This window comes from Anomaloglossus baeobatrachus, chromosome 9 (genome assembly GCF_048569485.1).
Source record: "Anomaloglossus baeobatrachus isolate aAnoBae1 chromosome 9, aAnoBae1.hap1, whole genome shotgun sequence".
In the NCBI taxonomy this organism is placed as follows: Eukaryota; Metazoa; Chordata; class Amphibia; order Anura; family Aromobatidae; genus Anomaloglossus; species Anomaloglossus baeobatrachus.
In genome coordinates, this window is record NC_134361.1 from 179,242,958 (window position 1) to 179,260,918 (window position 17,961).

Consider the following 17,961-nt stretch of genomic DNA (forward strand, 5'->3'; position numbering starts at 1 on the left):
ACATACATACATACACAAACACATTCACACACACACATACATACATACATACACACACATTCACACACATACACACATACACACACATACACACCCACACATACACACACATTCTCATATATACAGACACAGACACACACATACATTCACACACATTCATACATACACATACACACATACACATATACACATAAACACACACATACACACTCACACACACATACATACATTCACACAGACCCACACACACACATACACACACATACACATATACACATAAACACACACATACATACATACATTCACATTCACACACACCCACACACACATACATACATACACATACACACACACACATATACACATAAACACACACACACACACACATACACACATACACATAAACACACACATACACACACACACACACACATACATACATTCACACACACACACACACACACACACACACACACACACACACACACACACACATACACACATACACATAAACACACACATACACACACACACACACATACATACATTCACACACACACACACACACACACACACACACACACACTCACTCATTGTTATATATTAGATTTACTTACAAACAGGTGTTTGCTCATTTTGTATTTATCTATTAATTGACCGCAGTGTGAATGTGCACCTACACTTTTGCACTTATACGAAAGATTAGGTACTGTATATAAGTTGTAAAAGTCGAGCTCCATCCCTGAGCCTTCATCACAAGCTGAATTTCTTGTTGTAAGCTCCTGTGCTGCTATACGAGACAGCAGGGCTGCTTTGTTCAAGCACAGCTACTAGAAGTAATATATAACAGGCCCCTTAGTGGACATCAAACAGCGGAAAAACATTTTCAATAGCTGGGTTATTGTTTCTGGAAGTCACAAGCCTGAGGCTATACTACTGCTGGGCTCTCCTGACATCGTCTTCTGCCCATTCTCTGTCCTCATTCAGCTTTCTCACCCAGACACAAAGTCTCTCCAGATCATCATCCACAACAATATTTCCATTTTAATTGGCTTCAATGGTGGCAGGAATGTTTTTGAAAATGTGCGGGAATTAGCTGGGCAGGTGATGGAAATCCATACAGTATGGAAACACTGAAGATTCCGTATCTGTATTACTATGGCACACAATGTAATGGCAGGGTAAGCGGAGCCTACAGTACGTCCGCTGTATCCCTGTACAGCCGGCACATTACCGTACCTTGATTGATATCTGTTCTTAGAGCAATTGAGCGCCCCTGCTGCCTTTTAGTGATTTATCTAATAGTAAGTGATTGCAATGTTGTACATAAATATTACAAATGGCATGTAAAAGCATGCTAGTTAAATATTTCATCCTCTACAAATTAAATGTTAATGACATGAATATTAATTGAACGTGGATGTGCTCTTTAAATACTTTTTTCTAATGCACTTATAGAATGATTAGCTGTCTTGTAGGATTCTACTATGGCAGATTCAGAACTCCCTCCCTTTTTTGTCTCTCTCCACCTCTCTCCCTCTCGCTTCCTCTCTTTAAATCTTCCTCCCCACCTCTCTTTCTCCCTCTCTCCCTCTCTTTCCCCCTCTACCTTTCTCTTTCCCTACCCCCCCTTCCCCTACCACTTCTTTTCCCCTTCTCTGCCTCTGTTTCTCCCTCTCTTCCTCTCCCCCTCTGTCTCACCCTTTCTTTCTCTCTCCCTCTCCCCTTCTGTTTCTTTCTTTCCCTCTCTCCCTTTCTCTTTCCCTGTGTCTTCTTTACCCCTGTCTCTCTCCTTCTCCCCTTCTCTGGCTTTGTCTCTTTTTCTCTTCCTCTTTCCCTTTCCCCCTCTGTTTCTCCCTGTCTTTCCCTTTTTCCCTCTTTCCCTGTGTCCCTTTCTCTTTCCCTGTGTCTCTCCTTCCCCCTGTCTCTCTCCTTCTCCCCTTCTCTGCCTTTGTATCTTTCTCTTGTCCTCTTTCCCACTGTCTCTCCCTTTCTTTCTCTCCCTCTCCCCTTCTATTTCTTTCTTTCCCTCTCTCCCTTTCTCTTTTCTTTTGGCTCCCTTTCCCCCTGTCTCCCACCTTCTCCCCTTTTTGCATTTGTCTCTATCTCTCTCTCATCCTTTTTCCCTCTCCCCCTCTCTCTCCCTGTGTCTTTCTCTCTCTTGCCCTCTCTCCTTTTTTCTCTCCCTTTCCTCCTTTCTCTCTCCTTCTCTGCCTCTGGCTCTCCCTCTTTCCCTCTATCTCACCCTTTCTCCCTGTCTTGCCCTTCTCTTTCTTGATCTCTCTTCCTTTCTCTTTCCGATTCTCCCTTTCCCACTGTCTCCTTCTTCCCTTCTATGCCTCTGTCTCTCCCTCTCTTCCTCTTCCCCTGTCCCCCTCTTTCTCTCCCTCTCTCCCTCTGTCTTTTCCTTTCTATCTTTCCATTTATCCCTTTCTCTTTTCCTGTCTCTCCTTTTCCCCTGTCTCTCTCCATCTCCCCTTCTTTGCCTCCGTTTCTCCCTCTCTTTCGCTATCCTTCTCCTCCACTTTCTCTCCTTGCATGGCTATGCAACAGAAAAATAAAAAAATGATGGCTCTTGAAAGAAGGAAAGGAAAAAACGAAAGCGCAAAAATGAAAAATTGCCAGGTTTGTGAAGGGTTAAAGATGAGTTGCCAATTTAATATTTATCTTCTAGCACCTTTGCAAAAGTTATGGTGCAGACAGGACATTTGTTCCTATACTTAATGATCAACTCCTCGAGAAAGTTGCTTTTTCAATGTAATCCTATGTAAACCTGAATCTGAGTCTCATCAGTCTATACAGAACACATTGTCCAATCTATCAAGTGTGATACTCCCCTAAAGTAAGCTACTCGCAGAGTGTTTTACTGTCAGGTATTTTGGGGGTGGTGCAGGTCTGGCCGGTAAAGCAGGCTGGCAATGGGTGGCTGGGAAGCCGTATAAAAACAAGTAGGTTGGAAGAAGAGCAAAATCACCAGGCAGGTGAGATGGGATGGTCAAAATCAACAAGAAAGTACAAGCAGCATAATCACATCCCATATTGGCTAGGACTAGAAGAAATATAACTGGCAATGACTATAACTATATGAGAACTATAACTGGCAATGACTATAACTATAAGAGAACTATAACTGACAGTGACTATAACTATATGAGAACTATAACTGGCAATGACTATAACTATATGAGAACTATAACTGGCAATGACTATAACTATAAGAGACTCGTAACTGGCAGTGACTATAACTATATGAGAACTATAACTGGCGATGACTATAACTATATGAGAACTATAACTGTCGATGACCATAACGATAGAACTATAACTGGCAATGACCAGAACTGTTTGAAAACTATAATTGGCAATGACTATAACTATAACAGAACTATAACTGGCAATGACTATAACTATATGAGAACTATAACTGGCAACGGCCATAACGATAGAACTGTAACAGGCAATGGCCATAACTATATGAGAACTATAACTGGCAATGGCCATAACTATATGAGAACTATAACTGGCAATGACTATAACTATATGAGAACTATAACTGGCAATAACCATAATTATAGAACTATAACTGGCAATGACCATATCTATATGAGAACTATAAATGGCAACGCACATAACAATAGAACTATAACTGGCAATGACCACAACTATATGAGAACTATTACTGGTAATAAACTTAACTATAAAACTAAAGCTGGAAATGACCATAACTATAGAATTATACCTATCAATGGAGGACAAGCATTTTGGATCTTAATATAGCCAGCTTCCTGGCCCAGGGCAAACTGCAGGAATTAAGACAAGAGTTAACCCTCCAGGTCCCTTCCTAGTTGGTACCACAAGTCCCAGAATCACACAGCACCACTGCCTTGTTGCTCTGCATCGGCTGCAACAGAGATGCTATGTGGCCCGGCGACAGAATCAGAAATACATTAGAGGGGCACCATCATGGACTTTACATGAGGACTTTAAGTGATATGCTAATTAGGTTAGCTAGTGCACTGATGGGAGTATCGGTGCACTTGCAGTCCTCGGATCCTTGACAGGTCTACCGCCTCTAGGGCCTTCCACACTTCTTGATTAATGATAGAGGGTCTGCTGTATAACATCTTTTTTTCTCTCCACTATCAATCAAGAAGAGGGGACGACAATGATGAAGAGAAGAGGAGCTGAGGACTGCAAGTGCACAGATACACCCACCAATGCACTTGCAAATCTGACCCGTCCCAGGGCCGTGGGGTACTCGGTTCCGGGTGTTTGTTAATGGGATTATGTCACGGGGGCCTGTGCCCGGTTCCGTGGCCCTGGTGGTCGCTGAAAGTCAATAAATAATAAAAATAAAAAAAATAAAATAATAAAGAAAAAATAGATAAATAAATAAAAGTATTTCGTGACGCCACCTACGGTTCCAGTATGGTTACTGGGGCTGCAGGTCAGACCTCTGGGGTGATGGTGAGGCAGCCAGCTGTTTACGCTTCCCGTAGGTGAAGCAGGATCCCCAGGGCAGTTTTTGTAGTACACAGATATGGCGGTTTTTCCTCACAGCCTTTTCAACTGTCATTTAGTGCAGCAGCCTATGGCTCCTCAGATGAAGGAATAAAGTGCGTCACACCAATTCATTAACTCTGACCAGATTTTACTTGCAGGTGTTAAAAATGGGTTCAGTTTCTGATGTGACAGGTTTTTTTGGGTAATCTGGGAACAGTTCAGGATCTCTGCACCAGGTCAGTTGTGTGGCATCTCTGCTGCGCTATGTTTCTCCTTGGTACTAGGCTGCCTGTAGCTATACCTTGTCCCTCTCTCACTGTCTTCACCTGTATGGCTTGGTATTAGCTTCTCTAAGGGGCACTGCTGTACTCACTGCGGTCCCTAAGCTCTGTGTAGCAGCTTTGCCTTCAGGTGCTGCTGCGGCCAGGAGATCTGCAGTCTCCCTGGCCTCCGGTCTTTATTGCTGGGCAGATTCGATCCCTCACAATCTCGGACGCCAGTGTCCGGTAATCAGCGCTGTTCCTTGGGGATGAACCGGTCAGGCTCCACCTCCCCGGTCTCTCCTCTTTTGCCTCACTCTTGATCTCTCAGGCGGTCACACAGTTACTTGTGCGGGCTAAGCACTGCCCGCTCCATTTTGATGTCTTCCCTCACTCTCTGCTCGCACAGTCTCCTTTTCTCCAACTGTCAACTGTCTCTCTGACTCCGCCTCCAAACCTGGATTTAAAGGGGACCTCACCTGAACTCGACTTGTAGAGCTCCCCCTCCAGGCTTGGAGTGGAAATGTTGTATGTGGGATTACCTGATGTGGAGATCCTTCCCTGCCCCAGGTACAGGTATATTTGTGGCAACTGAACCCTGGGGTGCCACAAATCTAATTTATATGTACATAAAAACTGAATATTAGCGTACTAAATGGCTTTGTTATAAGCTCCTTTCTTAATGTCTGACTCCAACCTATCCCGCAATACCTCTTCTGGCACAGAGGTGGTGCTGCCAACAGGTTCCCTTTATCCCGATCTGCCTCTTCTGGCACACAGGTGGTGCTACCAACAGGTTCCCTTTAAATCAGAATGCCCTAATATTAGAAACTGGGTATTCTAAACCTGACAAACATTTTTTTCTTTTTTTCACAGGTGCTGAAAAATGCCTTCATGAGCTTATACTGGTGTTCTGGGAAAGGCGAAGTTATTGAAGATTGGTGCCGATGTGACCTCACGGCTTTTGATGACAATGGGTTACCAAACTGCAGTCCGCTCCCACCACCGGTGTAAGTTATTATTCCGATATTGTAAATGGTATCGAGACACTTTAATGCCATAAAAAGGGTTATACCTACCTGTCATTCGGCACTAGACTGCTATATTGGCACTATAGTTTTCGTAACATCAAAATTTTGACTTTGACCAGTATCCGCCATTATCTAGGTGACCCTAATTGAACTTTAGTTATTAAAATCCATCCAATTCTTCAGTCTAGAATTTAGGTTTTATGGCTGGCCGTCCAATTTACTCTGCCGTCTGAAGCACCACCAACAGTTGTTTTGGCCAGGTCCATCCACTCACCCGCTGCACTAACTGACGCCAATAGGCTACATGATGCATGATGAGGAGATGGAGAGTGTCTTGGGCCACCCACATAATGTATATATTTTTTTTCAAAACTGTCCAACTAAAAGGGTTTAAGGAGGGACATTTCTCTTTGTGGAGAGTACAAAATTGGCGTAAGGAGACTTGTATACCATCCAATACTACTTTTGGAATTTAAATATGCACAAGCCCCTTCATATGTTGCACTAAAATGTATGTTCTTTGTCACTATGAAGAGGCTATTTGTATATTTCAATTTCCAAGAATGGCATTGCATGGCCTATAAGTCTCCTTACACTTGCTTGACACTCTCCAACATAAGAGAGACATTACTCTTAAGCCCACATGTCAAGGTCCTCTCACCTGTCCAAATCAGACCTTTTCTGCACTGATGAAGCCACAGGTATGTCACAGGTGACATACAATCATGTGGTTTCAGGCCATAGAAGGTCACAGCGTTTGGCTATGCAAAATTATCCCTGACTTTCTATTGTTCCTGCTGTTATTAGTCATTGGTAAAGGTAGCTTTCCTGATGAATTTTCATCTCTTCCCCTTTTGGACCCAGAAGGAGCCCAACTTCCACCAGCTGCTGATTATCAGTATTCTCCATGGGCTTAAATACTCCCTTCTTCCCTGGGCTGGTGCTGGGGATATTCTTCAGATTATTCTAGCTCTGGTTGCAAGCAGGTGGCTTGCTCTTATTTGTAGTATTGTTGCTGAAGCTTTGCTGAACTTCTGCCTGAGTCATCTGTGGATAAGTAGTTCATGCTTTTTCCCCCTTGTCCTCCTTGTCTTTTCCTTTAGCATATAGTGGGGCTGACGAAGAGCTTATCCTACCCATTCCCTATTTATGGCCCAGCACTAGGAATCCCAAGGGTCGTTTATCTGGCTTGGCGCAAGGACCTACCACCAGCAGGTTTAGTCAGGGGTCACCATCTTCCCCTTCCCTAGACGCAGGGGTCCCCTTCCCTTACCTTTCACTGCCCGCTCTTTACTTCCCCTTACCTAGCTTGACAAATGAGGGCCAAACAACTTGAAACCCATGTCTGTAAATTGAGTGTCTGATTTGACTTTTTATCCCAAGTCATGTGGCAAGGGTCGTTGAATAGTTGATATTGACTTTTAGGGCTACTACCCAATAGGAGGCGCTAGAGTTCAAGTCCTATTCCTCTCTGAAGAGGATGTTTGCATATCCAGCTAAAGATATGTTTCTGCCTAGCGCATGGTTCCCTCTATGAGGAGCTGTGCTCACTCTGATACAGATTTTTGAGCTAACTAACTTGTTTTAAGCTTTTCTCTTTAAATATTCTACAATTTTAGATCACAATACCATTTTATATACTTGAGGGCTGACTCAAATGTCCAATACGAGAAAAACTGACCATTTTTTTGGATCAGACTGATGAAAGTGTGGTCCGAGTGTCATCTGTTTTCTCGTCCACCTTCTCCTTTCTTACAGATCATGAAAATTTGGACCACACTCGATTTGCATTACTGATTTTGATTCAATTTTTCGGGTCAAAGTCGGACATGTCTACTCAATTTTCCGCGTACCGCTCGGTCAGCAAAAAGCATAGATAGGGTGATAGCCCCATAGACTAATAGACTATCACCGGAATTAGTGCTATCAGTGAAAACCACAGATAGCACTTGCACAAGATCATCAGTTGTCTGAATAGGCTCTAAGTATGTTTTTTTGGTTGTTTTTTCTTGCAGTTTTCGTCTGTCTCCCAACATGGAGCCATCTAGCACTGTGGTAGCTCTCGAATGGCTGGATGTCCAAGCTTCTATAGGAACCAAAGTTTCTGATTACATTCTCCATCATAAGAAAGTAGATGAATACACAGATACAGAACTATACACAGGTAAGATACATACTACCAGCTCATCAGGGACAGCTGTGCCATCTCTTATTGCGATCCATGGATCCTGTGTTATCAGCTATGTATAGAAGTGCTACATGTCATTGTAATCCTGCCTTTGATGATAAGAAATCTGCTGAAAATTCTTCCTGAAAGAATAGGAAGTTAGAATCTAAAAAAAGCCCCGGTGGCCAGTGTAAAAATTACAAAAATTACTCCTTTTTTTTTTAATAAGTATCATGATGTGAAGAAAAATGCAATTTTTTTTAATACTATTCCACATGGAGTTTTGCTTTAACTTCGCCGACTGTCATGGCAGCATTGGACTTTGTTCACATTGCAGATTCTGACACTACACCAGATGGCTTCTCTGATGTCTGGGATCAACATAGACAGGCTCGGGCATCGACCTGCTGTGTGCTGATTCATAGGCTAGCAAGACTTAATCTCTGCTGGTCTACTTGCTCCTTTAATCACATGTTGTTTGGAGACCTATCACATTTGTTTCCCTCCTATTTATACTGTTGGAATCCTTCTACCCATGCCAGCTATAGTTTATTCTGTGTTGGTCTGTGAGGTGTGGTGTCCCAGACTCTTTCCGGTGAAAGTTGTGCTTTTTGCTTGGCGTGGTTGAGGAGTGTACCCTTGTTTTCTTACTTCCATTCTATTCTTGTTTTCCTCCTGAATTTCTTATTGTCTTTTCCTGTGTGTGTGCGCGGTGTGACAGAGTTTTGGTTTTCACTTGTCGTCTTTTTCCGTTCAACACACTCCTGTCCCATAATCGGTTTTATCCTGAAGAAGAGGCCAGATCACATCGAAACGCATAAATAAACCTGTTAAATTTTATCCAAGTCATCGTTTGGTTACACGAGCAGCGCAGAGGAACCACTTTCCACTTTATTATATGCCACAGACTGGTGACACTACTCCTGAAATGCATCCCCAAAATTTCTTGCTACTAGAATGCAACAATTTAAAAAAAAAGAAAAAAATGTTTGGTCTTTAAAAATAATTCAGTATGTCTACACCCATGGATCTGCAGCAGCCTTTATACCTACATAGTGCTTGTGTCTCACACAACCACCTCAGATGAGGCGTTAATCCATCCCCCTCACTCCTTTTTCATCAGGTATCCTCCTATTGCACTTTTTATTTTCACCTCTAGTTCACTTCTTTGCCAGTCGTTGGTAGACGCACACTGCGACATCGTTACTGCGATCTCGTCGGGGTCTAATTGAAAGTGACGTACATCCGGCACCGGTAACGACGTCGCAACGTGTAAAGCCTAGATGCGCCGATAAACGATCGCAAAAGTGTCGAAAATCGGTGATCTGTGTAGTGTCGGTCATTTCTATAATTTCGCTGCAGTGACAGGTACGATGTTGTTCCACGTTCCAGCAGGCAGCACACATCGCTGTGCATGAAGCCGCAAGAGCGAGGAACATCTACTTACCTGCGTCCCGCCTGCAATGAGGAAGGAAGGAGGTGGGCAGGATGTTTACGTCCCGCTCATCTCCGCCCCTCCGCTTCTATTGCCTGCCTGCCGTGTGACGTCGCTGTGACGCCGCATGACTCGCCCCCTTAGGAAGGAGGCGGGTCGCCGGCCAGAGCAACATCGCAGGGCAGGTAAGTGCGTGTGAAGCTTCCGTAGCGATAATGTTCGCTACGGCAGCTATCACAAGATATCGCATCTGCGACCGGGGCGGGGACTATCGCACTCGGCATCGCTACAATCGGCTAGCGATGTCGCAGCGTGCAAAGTACCCCTAAGGCTGCTTTCACACATCAGTTTTTTCCAATCAGGCACAATCCGGTTTGTGCCCGATGCAACGGATCCGTCTCCGATTGTGTAAAAACTGATGCGATGGATCCAGTAAAAAAAACAAATCCGTTTTTTTGTTTTTTTTTATGCTGAGAGAGCATCATCATCATAAACCCCATCATCACCGCACAAGCAGGCACTACCACACACATCATCTCTGCACACCGCTGCACTACCGCACTCATCATCTCTGGACACCCCTGCACTACCGCACGCATCATCACCGCACACGCAGGCACTACCGCACGCATTATCTCTGCACACCCCTGCACTACCGCACGTATCATCACCGCACACCCCTGCACTACCGCACGCATCATCTCTGCACACCCCTGCACTACCGCATGTATCATCACTGCACACGCCCCGGCAATACCGCACGCACCATCACCGCACATACCTTTGCACTACCGCACGCATCATCACCGCACACACCCCGGCACTACCGCACGCATCATCACCGCACACGCCCCGGCACTACCTCAGTGACGTCCCCGGTGACCACGCGATTCACTTCAGTTACGGTGTGGAGATAATAGAGAATGGCAGTGTTCTACTGCCGCTCCTGTAAGCTTCATGTAGCAGAGCTGATATCATCGTGGGACCTCTGTGGATTATGTCGTACCTGCAGGGGTATTTGGGGATTTTAATAAAATGGTGAAAGAGGGAGTTTTTTTGTCTTTTATTGCAAATAAAGTATTTTTTCGGGTTTATGTGTTTATTTACTTTCACTTACAGGTTAATCATTGGGGGTGTCTCATAGATGCCTGCCATGATTAACCCCTTATTACCCCGATTGCCACCGCACCAGAGCAAATTGGGATGAGCCGGGTAGAGTTCCGGGACGATCGCATCTAATGGATGCGGCAATTCCGGGCGGCTGCTGGCTGATATTTTTAGGCTGGGGGGTTGACCATAACGTGGAGCTTTCCATCCTGAGAATACCAGCCTTCAGCCGTGTGGCTTTATCTTGGCTGGTATCAAAATTGGGGGGGAACCGCACGCCGTTTTTTTAAAAATTATTTATTTATTTATTTTACTGCACGATATAGACATGCCCACTGGCAGCTGTGATTGGTTGCAGTGAGACAGCTGTCACTCAGCGTGGGGGCGGGTCTGACTGCAACCAATCATAGGCGCCGGTGGGCGGGGAATGCAGAGAATACCTGATTGAATAATGAGCGGCCGGCATTTTCAAATCAGGAGAAGCCGCCAGCAGTGTGACAGCCGTGCAGTGCCGCGCCTGTGATCAATGAGTAGGTGAGAGTCAGTGAGTGAGTGAGAGAGAGTGAGTGATTGATTTTCTGACAAGCAATGAATTTATATCACTTCTGGGCATGCTCAGAAGTAAAAACCGTATCCGGTACATGCTTCCGGTGTTTGATGCCTGCCACCGGATTCGGCGTGCATAGACTTTCATTATGCACCATGTCGCTGGCAAAAAACGTTCCTCTCTGCGTCCTGTGCGGCCGCTGTAGTGACGATTTTTTCCGCAACCAGCAAAAACCGGATCAAACGCGAGCACATGCGGAACAATCCGATGCTAATAAAAGTCTATGAGGAAAAAACGCACTCGGCGGCAAAAAAAACCGGATGCGTTTTTCCCGCAAAGTGCCGGATTGTGCTACACAGGAAAAACCTGATGTGTGAAAGCAGCCTAAGGGGTACTTTGCACACTACGACATCGCAGGTGCGATGTCGGTGGGGTCAAATTGAAAGTGACGCATATCCGGCGTCGCAGGCGACATCGTAGTGTGTAAAGCCTAGATGATACGATTAACGAGCGCAAAAGCATCGTAATCGTATCATCGGTGCAGCGTCGGCGTAATCCATAATTACACTGACGCAATGGTCCAATGTTGTTCCTTGCTCCAGCAGCAGCACACATCGCTGTGTGTGAAGCCGCAGGAACGAGGAACATCTCCTACCGGCGTCACCGCGGCTCCCGTAGGATACGCGGAAGGGGGAAGGTAGGCAGGATGTTTACATCCCGCTAATCTCCGCCCCTCCGCTCCTATTGGCTGCCTGCCGTGTGACGTCGCAGTGACGCCGTACGACCCGCCTCCTTAATAAGGAGGCGGGTCGCCGGCCAGAGCGACGTCCCAGGACAGGTGAGTCCATGTGAAGCTGCCGTAGCGATAATGTTTGCTACAGCAGCTATCACAAGGATATCGCAGCTGCGACGGGGCGGGGACTATCGCGCTCGGCATCGCAGCATCGGCTTGCGATGTCGCAGAGTGCAAAGTACCCCTAAGGCTACTTTCACACATCCGTTTTTTGGCATCAGACACAATCCGGCGTGTGCAATGAATCCGGCGCAGAGTATGCAAAAACGGATGCGACGGATCCGTTTTTTGACGGATCCGGTAAAAACGGATCCGGCGCATCCATTTTTGCATCCGTTTCGTCATTTTTTTTGCTGGATCCATTTTTTTTACAATAAATTGGAGCATGCTCAGTTTAAAAAAAACGGATCCGGCGGCTGCATACGTTTTTTGCCACAATACGCTGGCGTCCTTAGGCTTCCATTGTAAATCACGCCGTATCGCGACGAATCCGGCGCAATGTGTTTTTTTGTCAGAGACAAAAAACGTTACAAGAGATGTTCCATCCGGCCGCTGCATTAGCCAATTACGACGGATCCGGCAAAAGCCAGATGCAACGCAAGGCCATCAGGCACAAACCGGTGCTAATACAAATCATTGGGGATAAAACGGATCCGGCGCTGGATCCGTTTTATCCGTTTTTTCCGGATTGTGCCTGATGGAAAAAAACTGATGTGTGAAAGTAGCCTCAAGTTTGTGGGATCCCTGTGTAACAGGGTGGCAGGGGGGCGCTGTAGTTGTGGCCCGGCTGGTGTCCGGGTGCAACCCCCTGGCCCTGTCACAAGCAGTTTGTAGGCCCAGTGAACGTGTGGGCTGCGTTCCTCAGTTCCTTCACTTCTCTGGGTTCCGCTCCAAGACGACACAATGGGGTTTCTCTCAAGCGTAACTTTTTCTTTTCTTCCACAGGTTTCTCTCACATGGGTCACAACAAATACAGACTCTCCCTCCTTTTCTTCCCTGTCTGCTAAGGCCAGTTTCACACATTTGGCATTTCGCTGGATTGCCGGATCTGGCACACTACAGTACAGTGTTCATACTGTCCAATGGCCTCGCGGCAAGCTCCGGTCACATGCTCTGGTCACGTAACAGCATATGACCGGAGGTTGCCGCAATGCCATTGTACTGTATTTCACTGTACTGGAGTGTGCCGGATCCGGCAATCCGGCGAAATGCCAGATGTTTGAAACGGGCCTTACTCCTGCACTGTACTGATTCTTCTTTTATGGCTGCCCTTCGTATCAACAGACTTATGTAGCCATGACCATATCCTAGGGTCCCAGCTCTGCACTGCATCTATCCTCAGGGTCCCACATACCACTACATTCACCCAGCAGGCCCGTCGTTCAACTGGGACCTGCCCGACCTTGGCACACCGCACACCTTCTCTCTAAAGCCCGCTTTACACGCTGCAATGTATCTTACAATGTGTCGGCGGGGTCACGTCGTAAGTGACGCACATCCGGCATTGTAAGGTACATTGCAGTGTGTGACAGGTACGTGCGATTGAACGGTAAAACGTTCATCGCATACACATCGTTCATTTCTCTAGAATTGAACGTCAGGTTGTTCATCGTACCCGGGGTAGCACACATCGCAGTGTGTGACACCATGGGAACGATGAACAGATCTTACCTGCGTCCTGCAGCTCCCGGCCAGCAATGCGGAAGGAAGGAGGTGGGCGGGATGTTTACGTCCCGCTCAGCCCCGCCCCTCCGCTTCTATTGGCCGGCTGTCGTGTGACGTCGCTGTGACGTCGAACGTCCCTCCCACTCCAGGAAGTGGATGTTTGCCGCCCACAGCGAGGTCGTATGGATGGATAAGTACGTGTGACGGGGGTTAATCATTTGTGCGACACGTTCAACAAATTGAACGTGCCGCACATACGATGGAGGCGGTTACGATCGCATACGATATCGTATGCTGGATCGTAAGGTGTAAAGCAGGCTTTGTTTGACCAGAGACTCCGTGTAAATTACTGGCTGAGTGAGTACCACCGTGCCGAACGGCACAGCGCTGCCCCCGCATTCCTGCACCTCGCCAGGCCCCGTAACCCGCCTGCCAACCATTCTTACCCCATCACCGGGCCCCGGGACAACCAACCTCCTACCCACGGAGGGGAGAACCAATATCCAAGCTGCTCCCTGTCATCGCTCCTGGGACCCCTGTCCAGAGCAGCGGTGGTGTCACAACCTCACCACAACCGTGGGTGGCGTCACGGACAATATCCCTACACCCAAACCACCCCTTTCACTCACGGGCGAGGAACGCCGCTCAAGTCCCCGGGATCCGGCCCAACGCTCGAGCCACTACCGAGCAGCAGCAGCCGGACCCGAGCGCAGCGTCCCCTCCTCCGCCCGCGACACATATAATAGAGTCCTACCAGGTGGTGCCTGCCGTCATACTTCTTGGGCTATGCTACATTGCAGCAGCAGCAGCACTCACCAAATCAACTTCAGTACTAAAACATTACAATAAAACAATATGGTCAAGATCTTCAGGGGTGAGTCTACATACACTGACCACCTTCTTACATCTACATCCAGAATAAGAGCCTACAACCCTCCGATACCCCTTTCACTGTGATATTGCGAGATCTCGCTTTTTGAGCTAAACCAACTCTGCTGCACTTTCATATTTTGCAGTGTTTCTTTGGCTGAGTACTGCGTCCACGGTTCTCACCATTTCCCATTTCTTGGTGTTTCTTCAAAAGAGCTTCATCAGCACATCTTTATACCCAGGTCTTCTGTGAAATCTTTGCCTGCGAGACGCCTTGCTGATGCAGTATAACTACCTTGTGTCTTGCTGCTGTGCTCAGTTTTGCCGTGTTGTATGACAGGTGATATGAATTTGTCTTCCATAACCTCACCTTTGTAGCAAAGTTTGGTTATTTCTCACCGTGTTTTAAGCCGCCTACACAATGTTTTTCTTTGCAGTGTGAGACCGTTTAAACCTATATAGAGAACCAATATAGCAGAACCGGAGCGAATTGTTAGACCTCCCACCATAGAAACCTTTCAGGACCCAGTGTTTGTATACCAGAGTGGGCAACAGTCTAACAGAGGGGAGCAACCTTCCTTTGTTATACTCCTTAGATGCCGTGATCATTATTAATCGTTGTATCTGAGGTGTTAAACTGCTGGGAGACGCAACCCATAGACAATTGGTGTATTTATTTTAATGGGAATCTGTCAGCAGTTTTTACCACCTAATTTGAGAGCATAATAATATAGATACAGAGATCCTGATTCCAGCAGTGTGTCACTTACTGGGCTGCTTGCTGTTGTTTTGATAAAATCACTGTTTTATCAGCAGTAGATTATCACTAGAGGGCTAGGAAATCTGCCTTGTAGTCCTTCATATTCATGAGCTCTATATAACCCCACCCCCACCACTGATTGGCAGTTTTCTATGTATACTGTACATAGGCAGAAGGCTGCCAATCAGTGATGGGGGCGGAGTTATACAGAGCTTAGTATACGGAGAACTGGTAGGTTTGCAGCATATAAAATAGTGATTTTATCAAAACTGCAGCAAGGAGCCCAGCAAATGACAAAGATCACTGGAGTAATAATATGCATATCATTTACTGGGCTGCATACTGTAGTTTTGATATAATTTCTGGGTCGCTGCACCTACATCATACTGATCCCAGATGGGATAGCAAAAGCATGGATTCCCTTTAAAAAAGAGTTTCCATGTTTTTCTCATTATAAATAACCTCTTCAAAGGACGTTTCCTCTTAAATACAGTTATCACTTATACACTGGACTCTATGGGCTCGTATTTTCTTCTAGGTTAACCTACTGCTTGGACAGTCTACATTAGAGACAGTCCATAAAACTAATGTGCGTAGCTGTGGGGGGAAGCCATTTATAATCACACTCATTCTCTCTGCCCAGATGTTGTCTGCAAAACTCTATCTACAGAGTCTGTAAGATATGGAAGTAAGAAGATTGTTTTTTACCAACCCTTACTGAACTGTTACGGATGGATGAATGGATGGATGGATGGGTTGATGGATGGATGGATGGATGGATGGATGAATGAGTGGATGTGTGGCTAGATGGGTGAATGGATGGATATATGAGTGGATGGATGTGTGGCTGGGGGAATTAGTTGGTAGATGGATGGATGGATGGATGAGTGGATGGGTGGATAGATGAGTGGATGGATGGATGGATGGATGGATGGATGGGTGGGTGGATGGATGGACGGATGAGTGGATGGGTGGATAGATGAGTGGATGGATGGGTGGATGGATGGATGGGTGGATAGATGAGTGGATGGATGAGTGGATGGGTGGATAGATGAGTGGATGGATGGATAGATGGATGGGTGGATGGATGCATGAGTGGATGGATGGTTGGATGGATATCCATGATGGATGGATGGGTGGATGGATGGATGGATGAGTGGATGGATGGATGGATGGATGTGTGGCTTTGTGAATGGGTTGGTGGATGGATGGATAGATGGATGGCTGGATGGATGGATGGGTTTATGGCTGGATAGATGGGTGGCTGAGTGGATGGATGGATGGATGGATTGATGGATGAATGAGTGGATGGATGGATAGATGAGTGGATGGATTTGTGGCTGGGTGAATGGGTTGTTGGATGGATGGATAGATGGATGGCTAGATTGATGGATAGAGGGATGGGTGGATGGATGGGTTTATGCATGGATAGTTGGGGGGCTGGTGAATGGATGGATGAGTGGATGGGTGGCGGGATTGGGCGGCACGGTGACTCAGTGGTTAGCACTGTAGTCTTGCAGCGCTGGGGTCCTGGGTTCAATTCCCACCAAGGACAACATCTGCAAGGAGTTTGTATGTTCTCCCCGTGTTTGCGTGGGTTTCCTCCGGGTACTCCGGTTTCCCCCCACACTCCAAAAACATACAGATAGGGACTCTTGATTGTGAGCCCCAATGGGGACAGTGTTGCCAATGTTTGTAAAGCGCTGTGGAATTAATAGCGCTATAAAAATGCCTAAATATTATTATTATTATTATTATTATGGATAGATGGGTGAATGAAGGGATAGAAGCGTGGATGGATGGATGGATGGATGGATAGATAGTTGGATAAATAAGATAGATAGATAGATAATGGATAGATAGAGAGAGAGAGATAGATAGATAGATAGAGGGATAGAAAGATAGATAGATAGAGATAGATAGATAGAGGGATAGATAGAGGGATAGATAGATAGATAGAGATAGATAGATAATGGATAGATAGAGGGATAGATAGATAGATAGAGAGAGAGAGATAGATAGATAACTAGATAGAGGGATAGATAGATAGTTAGATAGATGGATGGATGGATGGATAGATAGATGGATAGATAGAGGGATAGATAGAGTGATAGAGGGATAGATAGATAGATAGATAGATAGATAGATAGAGGGATAGAGGGATAGATAGATAGATAGATAGATAGATAGAGGGATAGAGGGATAGATAGATAGAGGGATGAATACAGTTAGGTCCAGAAATATTTGGACAGTGACACAATTTTCGCGAGTTGGGCTCTGCATGCCACCACATTGGATTTGAAATGAAACCTCTACAACAGAATTCAAGTGCAGATTGTAACATTTAATTTGAAGGTTTGAACAAAAATATCTGATAGAAATTGTAGGAATTGTACACATTTCTTTACAAACACTCCACATTTTAGGAGGTCAAAAGTAATTGGACAAATAAACCAAACCCAAAAAAAATATTTTTATTTTCAATATTTTGTTGCGAATCCTTTGGAGGCAATCACTGCCTTAAGTCTGGAACCCATGGACATCACCAAACGCTGGGTTTCCTCCTTCTTAATGCTTTGCCAGGCCTTTACAGCCGGAGCCTTCAGGTCTTGCTTGTTTGTGGGTCTTTCTGTCTTAAGTCTGGATTTGAGCAAGTGAAATGCATGCTCAATTGAGTTAAGATCTGGTGATTGACTTGGCCATTGCAGAATGTTCCACTTTTTTGCACTCATGAACTCCTGGGTAGCTTTGGCTGTATGCTTGGGGTCATTGTCTATCTGTACAATGAAGCGCCGTCCGATCAACTTTGCGGCATTTGGCTGA

General features: G+C 45.8%; 2 protein-coding genes across 2 annotated transcripts in view; one reads left to right on the top strand and one right to left on the bottom strand.

Annotated features, from left to right (window-relative positions):
- The window catches only part of TRIM32 (tripartite motif containing 32), a 49,681-nt gene extending 45,253 nt beyond the window's left edge, over window positions 1–4,428 (bottom strand). Inside the window, exon 1 of the mRNA XM_075324087.1 lies at window positions 4,416–4,428. The gene's annotated coding sequence lies outside the window, so the exon portion shown is untranslated. The remainder of the gene's footprint in view (window positions 1–4,415) is intronic.
- ASTN2 (astrotactin 2) overlaps window positions 1–17,961 on the top strand; it is a 935,497-nt gene that overhangs the window by 752,663 nt on the left and 164,873 nt on the right. Inside the window, exons 17-18 of the mRNA XM_075324083.1 lie at window positions 5,640–5,773; window positions 7,810–7,958. Of these exons, the coding sequence (XP_075180198.1) occupies window positions 5,640–5,773; window positions 7,810–7,958 (283 nt within the window). The remainder of the gene's footprint in view (window positions 1–5,639; window positions 5,774–7,809; window positions 7,959–17,961) is intronic.